At 42.3% G+C, this 8,133-nt stretch overlaps 1 protein-coding gene across 2 annotated transcripts; it reads left to right on the top strand.

Moving 5' to 3' along the window:
• The first annotated feature begins 1,911 nt into the window (after positions 1 to 1,911).
• On the top strand, positions 1,912 to 8,116 carry efcab14 (EF-hand calcium binding domain 14). Of its 2 annotated transcripts, none has more exons than XM_080011511.1 (9): positions 1,912 to 2,440; positions 2,577 to 2,725; positions 2,910 to 3,055; positions 3,863 to 3,961; positions 4,236 to 4,346; positions 5,418 to 5,576; positions 6,079 to 6,178; positions 6,272 to 6,403; positions 6,548 to 8,116. In XM_080011511.1, exons 1-9 carry the CDS (start codon positions 2,265 to 2,267, stop codon positions 6,685 to 6,687), a joined length of 1,212 nt encoding a protein of 403 aa, XP_079867637.1. In that variant the 5' UTR covers positions 1,912 to 2,264; the 3' UTR covers positions 6,688 to 8,116. The 2 variants fall into 2 exon arrangements, with proteins under 2 accessions (XP_079867637.1, XP_079867636.1); XM_080011510.1 differs by having other exon boundaries at positions 6,076 to 6,178.
• The last annotated feature ends 17 nt before the right edge of the window (positions 8,117 to 8,133 follow it).

The raw sequence follows: 8,133 nt of genomic DNA, 5'->3' as shown, positions 1-8,133 counted from the left end.
ATCTCAGTGCCGTAGTGCTATAGTACAGTGCTTTATTACAGTGTTTTAGTGCTTAGTTACATGCCTTAGTGCTATATTACAGCACTTTAGAAAGAAGAAGTGAAACAAAGTGAAAAGTGCTTTATTACAGTGCTTTATTACAGTGTGTTAGTGCTTTATTACAGTGCTTTATTGCAGTGCTTTAGTGCTTTATTACATGCTTAATTACAGTGCTATATTACAGTGCTATATTACAGTGTTTAATCTCAGTGCCGTAGTGCTATAGTACAGTGCTTTATTGCAGTGCTTTGGTACTTTATTACTGTGGTTTTTCAGCTCCGGTCTTCAGGCACCCCGTGTGCTGAAAGTCTTCCCACACTTTGCACATATTCAATAAGGAATGAAAACATGTTTTATTTTATTTTGATTGGGAGTGAAAGTGCAGAGCTGGAACAAATGCCTGCGAGTGGGTGAGACAACACCCTAAGTAGGTGTAGGTTTAACGTGACCTTTATGCCACATTTGCTTATAGGGAAATATCAGTTTTAGCAGTTGAGAAACTAAAGCACCACCCTAGGATTTGAAGTCATACATGGGGCTTTGCGGATCAGCATCAACCCAGAGGTTAAATAGGTTTAAAGATTTTTTTTTCTTCCCCATACCATTGGCAGAAATATAGGTTTCTTGCATCAGGTTCTAAGTAGGCATGGGTGTGAGCAAACCAATACTAATGGGATCTGTTATGATGTTATGTTGGGGACAAAAACACTATCCAGAGTTACTTAAAATGATGAGCTGCTGTTTAATAAACTGCCAACACTATGAAATAAAATAGACATAATTTGGAAACTGTTCTAATCCTCCAAGTGGCTGACTGGTTTAGGGTTCTAAACTAACCAACACAACTAACTTAACCCAAATTGAAGGCATAAAGTCCAATGTTTTTCACTGGACTTTGTGGTATGTGTGTGTTTCTGTCAATCAGTGTGTGTGTGTGTGTGTGTGTGTGTGTGTGTGTGTGTGTGTGTGTGTGTGTGTGTGTGTGTGTGTCTGTTATGTCTCAATTGGGGCCATTAATGCTGCATTCCACTGATGACGAAACTCGGATAATAACCTTCTACTGAAAAAAGTACGAAGGAGCGGCCATTTCATCTGGAATTCCAATTCCGAATTTCAGGGCAATTTTATCTGCTGTACAGATGCTCATAGAATCCAAAAGTGCGCCAAACGAATACAAATACACTGCGGGCTTCCATGTTTCGCCCGAACGGAGGCAACGAAACACGTTGAGCTCGGAAGTGGGAACTACTGCACCGTGCCAGTGCATTGCACTGCTGCCTCACAGCAAGAAGGTCCTGGGTTCGATTCCCGCCTGGGGCGCTGTTGGCACCGTGCTCCGGGCGGGTTATCCCCCAAATAGGAGCCTTTCTGTGTGGAGTTTGCATGTTCTCCCCGTGCTCACATGGGGGTTTCCTCCACCTCACGTCAGTAAGGACCCCCCCCCAAAAACATGCACACATCATCGTCTGACCAGCGATGGACACTCATCACCAGGTCCACGGGCGCGTCCACCTACGCTGCCCACTGCTCCTGGCTGTGCCCCCCCGGAGGAAGGACAAGCCAGGGATGGGTTAAACGCAGAGGAACCATTTCACCTGCCACCGCCCAAAGCATGTGCGTGTGTGTGTGTGTGTGTGTGTGTGCAAGCATGTGTTGCTGTGTGACAAACAAAGATTGTTTCTTTCTTTTTTTTTCTTCCACTGCCTCGGGAGTTGCCGATTTCCGAGTCGTGAGAGGACGCCGCGCAAGACCCCGGGGGCCCGTCCTCTTTCGGGGGTCCGAGGCCTTTCTGACGTCATCATCACCCAAACGCGGCCGGCTAATCAGGTGCGAGCTTACTGGGACGCCCCGCCATAACATTCTGACGGGAGAGCAGGGGAGGTGAACGGCGCGGCGGTGCAACGCAGACTGGTTTCAGGTCGAGCGCAGGAATTGATATGAAATGCGTTGTCGCCGAGGTTAGCATGGCAAGCTGCGCGACTCCCCGGCGTGGCTTTGTGTCCGTCTTTCGGCCCGTGTAGCTGCGGGTAGCTCGGCGCTGGGCCCCAGCGTCTGTTGAGAGCTAAGGCTAGCTAGCTAGCCATCGGTCCGCTAGCTGGGTTACTGAACGCTTAGATGTGACGTCACGTAGCGTCTAATCCCCCAAATCTACCAAACTGGCCAAAACATTGGATCTGGTCGGTTTCAAGTCGGGCGCGGCAGGATCGCTGACCCCCCAGAAGAAGATGAAGAAGAGGAAGGAGCTGAACGCCCTGATCGGACTCGGAGACAGTAAGAGGAAGAAGACCAAGAAGGGCTCCGGGCACCGGCTCCTCCGAACCGAGCCCCCGGACTCAGAGTCCGAGTCCAGCTCGGAGGAGGATGAGTTCAACACCATGAGCAACGCTGCCGCGTACGGGAAGTGAGTGCTGGGATATACACGCCGACATGCCGTGTTCACACAATAACCACGACGATCCCTGAACATATCCTCCTCGATAATGGACGAGGCTCTTAAATATTGATGCCAGTGTCGTTGTGTTTCGTGTGGTTTACAGGAGGAGTTACACGCAGTGCTGCAATGTGTGTTACCCTCTGTTTCTCTTCATCATTCTGGCCGCCTGTGTCATGGCTTGTTCTGGACTCATATGGATGCAGATCGCGCTGAAGGAAGACCTGGATTCGCTAAAGGAAAAACTGCACTCAAGTGAGAGATGAATTTGTATCTACAGGTTAAGATAAGATAACATTTAATTCATCCCCGGGGGGGGGGGGGGGATTCAGGATATTAGTTTGTGCAGTGGGCGTCCAAAGGTCCAGATTTCCCTTTGGACGCCAAAACGTTTCTTGCTCAGTTTATACTAATGTTTAACGTTGTTTTTGTGGAGCAGTGGAATCCAGCCAGAAAGCGTCCTTTCGTGAAATACCAAAATTAAGCGAAGACCTGAAAACCAAGCAGAAAGAGCTTGAGACTATCGAGAGTGGAGACCGGGGTTTGAGCAAACTGTGGTCTAATCTGACGGAGATGAACAGAAAGGTAAATTATCGCTCTTCGTTGAAGTTTTGGTGTCTTTAGATACCAGCCAATTATGTCCGGATGTTAAAGATCATGAACTTATATTGCATGCTTTATGTTGCATGCTCCTTTATTGTGGCAATGTGGGTTATTTCTTGAGCAAAAAAAGATAGAAAAATAAATTAGATATAATGAATGTGCAAAGAAATTTGGGAAATTGGCTGATGCACCCTGACTATTTGTAATTTAAAAAAAACAATTCAACTAAGATTAGTAACAAGTATTACATTATTATGTTATATGACGTGATATCAACATGTAGAAGAAGAAGAAACAGTCTTTATTTATCACACAACACACCACACTACAACACATGCTTGCACACACACACACACACACATGCACATGCTTTTGATGGTGGCCGGTGAAATGGATGTACAGTGTACATTTATAAAAAAAAAAAAAAGTACACTTTTTTTTTTTTTTTTTAAGTGCGATTTGCACGTGTCCATACACAGATATCATAAAAGTAATACAAATGTTAGTGAACTGACACTAACAGTACAATATGTGTACATATAATGCTAACATGCTACAACAAGTTTATTAGTGTAAAATGGAAATCATACAAATTATTTTGTGATTCTGCAATTCTGATCTTGAAGGAGGGGTGTGGTGTACAATCCACAAACACCAAGTCTGTGGTTGGACAATATGCTTTGAGTGAAAATTCCTCTAAATTGCAGCGGTCAAACCAATCGTTGGTTGTGTCTTGTGAAATTGTAGTGAACTAACTGATTTCTGACACTGCCTTTTTTTGTTTTTTAGATAAGTTTACTGGACTCTGCGGTCAGCCACCTCAAGGCCAACATCAAATCAGCCTCCGATTTAATCAACCTTCCAACTACAGTTGAAGAGCTCCAAAAGGTAAAGCGAACGGGGTGACTGAAGATCTCAGACACAGACGTAGTTTTCTAACAACAGCAATGTGGGAAAATATACCCCAATTTGATATTCATACGCTCGTTTTGAAATAATTATTGCGACAGATACTATTTATGTGTTGTTTTTCTTTATTTGTGTCGCATTAATACCCCTTTGTTCGTTCATTTCATTAATAACTAATGATGCCACAAATGTTTTACCGAATTTACCGTGAATTACGAGGATCAAGCGATTGTTTTGTTGTTTTCTCCTTCAGAGCGTTGCTACAATCGGCAGCACGCTAACAAGCGTACAACACGATGTGAAGACGATGCAGGCTGCTCTGGAGAGTCAGAAGAAGGAAACGGATGAATTGAAAAACGCAATGGTACATTTAAAGCGACGTCAAATGTTTCCGCTCCTATGAATTGATTGAACGGGCATAGTTAAAAAAGGAATATAGCCCACAATGAGTTTTACCATATTCATCAGTTTGTTGGTCTGTGCGTGTGTCTTTGCTGTTCTAATCTGGTTTACATGTAAATAGTCCGTGGGTTAAGAGGGCCCTGTCGTGTTTTGATCCCTGCATTGGGCTTTTATCCATAATGCATGAGACAAGTGCGGATCCCTATTCTGGGAATTCAGACGTTTTTGTTTGCAGAGTAAAACTAGGTCAAATATCTGAGAGAACTAGAGATTTTTTTTTTTTTTTTTATCTCAAATATGAACAGAAAATCAGCCAATAGCTGTCCACTTTACCAATTATTCCCTGCGTCGTTGCCAGATTTTTAGTCAGCTCTGGAGACTTCACTGGCTGGTGGTAAACATCAAATCTAATATTTTGATGTCTTTTAGAGCTACGCCGCGTTGCGGTCGCCGAGATGCGTCATGGTGGGATGGTGATGAAACAGTGATGTCTCAAACATCAACAAATGTGTGTTGTTATCACTCAAGTGGAACTGATAGAAAATTATGCAGTGTGGCGCATTTTGGATGTGTTAATAAACGCCCTCTCACACACACACAGATCCTTACTTGAACTGCTTTAGAGGAGTATTCTTTTAGTATTGATACAGAATTATGTATTTTGTCTATTATTTTTTTCTTAAAAGTCACAAAACGGCCCGACTGAATGAATCTTCTTGGGCAGAACTGCCGGGGACCTGTATGTGTTGTTTTTTTTAAGTTGTGTACATTTTTCTTCCCTTTAAACTATGGAAAGGACAGCATGTATCCTTATTTAATCACCCCAGGAGTGATGTGACACAATGACTATCGTAATGAAGCAGGTCTCCAATCTTACATTTGTTGATATAGTATTTCGCTATGCAAAAGAAAACATTCAACCAAAACCATGTCGTGGCTAAAATGAAGTGTTTGAATCCAGTTGTTTGCGGTGGTGTTTTTGGTTTTTCCCCAAATGGCCGTATTACATTGATAGAGGCGTTTATTTTCCCAGGACATAACGGTCCTGAGGACAGCTGTGGGCGAAGCCAACAGGACGGAGGAGATGCACCACTCGTGGGCCGCCAAGCAGATTCACAACCTTTTCTCTGCCACCACCAACCTGAGCCAGAGAGTGTCGGTCTTGGAGCACAGCTCGCAGCAGGGACCAGAGGTGAGTAACACGGTTAAAGACACTTTAAGGCTTCTTTAAAGGCTTCTTTCCAGGTCCTTGTGGTGGTGAAACGCTTGGATTTTTATCCTCGGAAACTGAAGTACCGGAATACCTTGAAAATAACCCCTTTTGTGCTGAAGTACTTTAAAAGTCATTGAAACCCTTTGCTTTGTTATTGAAATCGTAATGTAGTAAAATAAATTCCACAGAGATTAAGCCACGGAAATGTAAATTTAATTCAGCATGGCTGGAAAAACTTATAATAGTAGATGAAATTGATTGTAGATTTATAGATATAATAGGAATACTAATATAAATAATAGACAATGAGACTATGATTATATTTAAATTGATAAAGATCACCTGTCAAAATATATTATTTGTTTTGTGTGAAGATAAAAAAAGATAAAAAAAATATATAGTGTTTATGAACCCTTGAAGACATGTAAAACAGTTTGTTTTGGGTCATCATACTGACCCTGTAATCCATTACTTTGAGGAGAACTTTGAGGACTTTGAGGCAGAAACTCAACAGCAAAGCAGCGATGGCGTTCCAGGCGCCCATGTCGATGAAGATGCGGTTCCACCCGAAACTCAACCTGGTGCGTACAGACAAAAGTAAATGATTCTAGTGTAGCGTTATTTTCCAAGAACCACTCAACATTGATTCACGTTCACCTTTCCGTCCCGTGCAGAGGTGTCCTCGCCACCATCTGATCTGCAGCCGACCACACTTCCACAGTTCTTGTCTCTGAACCGGTCCAGGAGAAACACTGGGGGGGGATTCCCAAAGGCCGTCCCCCTGCCTGGCGTCAGTTCGATTAAAGGTCTTAAATTATTATTTTATTCATTCATATTCTGTCATTTAGTCCCAACTTTCTATAACTATTTTTGCATAGTGTAAAGTTTCAGTCTGCGTTGTGACGTTTGAGTCACACATTTGAAACAAAGCGGGAAAATATCTTTTCCAGATTTGGAGAAGCTCCTCCGACACCGCGGCCACGGGGGTCGTTTCAGGCGCAATGTCGCACCGGGACCGGAGGAGCCTTTTTGGGGCGCCGTTTCCCGGCGCCCGCATCGTGGAGTGCTTCGACAAAGACGGGGCCCATAAGTACTCGCTGAGTGAGCTCAAATCCGCTGCAGGTTTGTGAGCGCTCTGTTTTTTTGACAGCGGTGAACAGTGTTGGAACACGCGAGGGTCCCGTTCCCCTCCCGGTGACGCTGCACTTCCATGAACTGATTATTTATCATAGCGATTGTGGAACAGTGGTTCGGGCATGTCCTACTCACTGATGGTCTAATTCATATATACCCCAGTCGCAGAATGGAGGCTGACATTTAGGTATTTATCTGTAAAAATGACTAATAGAAACACCCATTTTTCAATTTTCTCATTTTAGCTGTTCCTTTCGCTTGCACAAAATAATAAAACCTGTTATTCTCACTAGTATTATTACTTTTTCATACATAAATGTTCTCACCCACTAGTCCGGAATATAGGCTGTTTCTTACATGTATGTTTTCTATATTTTTGCCAATCTCTTATCTTTTCTTCCTCTTAACATATTACAGGCTTTATGTCTTTATTAATTATAATATTCTCTACCCACCACTGCTAACTCAACTGTACCCTAGCAACAGAATTCCACTTACATTTTTAAAATGTTTACAAACGACTTCTTTAACAGTGATGCTTATTTTTTCTTTGGACTTTCCTCATGTACTACAATGCATCTTTACGTCACGTCTAATGTTCGTTACGCTGTATCTTCTAAGCTGATGATGAACAGCTAAATTGTTTTTCATTTGATTCCTGTTCGTAATATTTGTCTTATTTATCTGTTCCGCCATTCTGTCTTGTATTTTATTTCGTGTTGTGGTGTTAAGGCTGTTTATTAACCTTACCCCCCAAGTTTTAACAGTTACATTTTTTAGGATTTGAAGACCTACAGCTTAAATTATCTGAAGGACTAACTCTTATGCGACATATGTAGCAGTAACAGAAAACTGGTCCGTCACGCTTGTTTCAATTTACAGTAGTGATTTCTTTTTTTTTCGGAGGGGAGGGCAAATGAGATAGAAGTCACCCGACTCACCATCATTAGTAACAGGTAGTATGAGAAGCACTGACCACTCAACTTGTTTAGTCAGTCCATTTTTGTGGGCTCATGTAATGGAAGGTTTTGTCATATTGCTCAAGATTGTTGAAAGGAAAAAAAAAAACAATGTTTATCGCACAGCGTGGGATTGTAAAGTTGTAATATTTATGTGACATTAACAGATAAATCATCTTCTAAAGGGGGTTGGTTTTTGGATTTCAGGTGTTTGATCTGAACAATGTACATTTTTAAAAGGATTTTGTGTTTTGCTTATTGCTTGTACTGTAACATGAACAAATATAATTTAACAGTAGGCCATTTGCTTTGCAGGACAATGATTACTTGAGCGCTAGATGTTACGCTGTTTGATTTTAATTTTGGTTTTCCACACTAATGTGGGGTTTTTGTGTGAACACTAATAAATATACTGTTGAAATCCAATTTAGTGGATCCAATTT

The sequence above is a fragment of the Zeus faber genome (genome assembly GCF_960531495.2).
Source record: "Zeus faber genome assembly, chromosome: 12".
Taxonomy (NCBI): domain Eukaryota; kingdom Metazoa; phylum Chordata; class Actinopteri; order Zeiformes; family Zeidae; genus Zeus; species Zeus faber.
The sequence above is the reverse complement of the archived record's forward strand: the minus strand, read 5'-3'. Positions and strand labels throughout refer to the sequence as shown.

Excerpts from the sequence above, each read along its gene's own strand:
- efcab14 (XM_080011510.1), top strand. The coding sequence starts at position 2,265 with ATGAAGAAGAGGAAGGAGCTGAACGCCCTGATCGGACTCGGAGACAGT. Across the intron at positions 4,347-5,417 it reads ATGAATTGAAAAACGCAATG|GACATAACGGTCCTGAGGAC; the intron begins GTACATTTAAAG and ends TTATTTTCCCAG. Across the intron at positions 5,577-6,075 it reads GCTCGCAGCAGGGACCAGAG|GAGAACTTTGAGGACTTTGA; the intron begins GTGAGTAACACG and ends CATTACTTTGAG.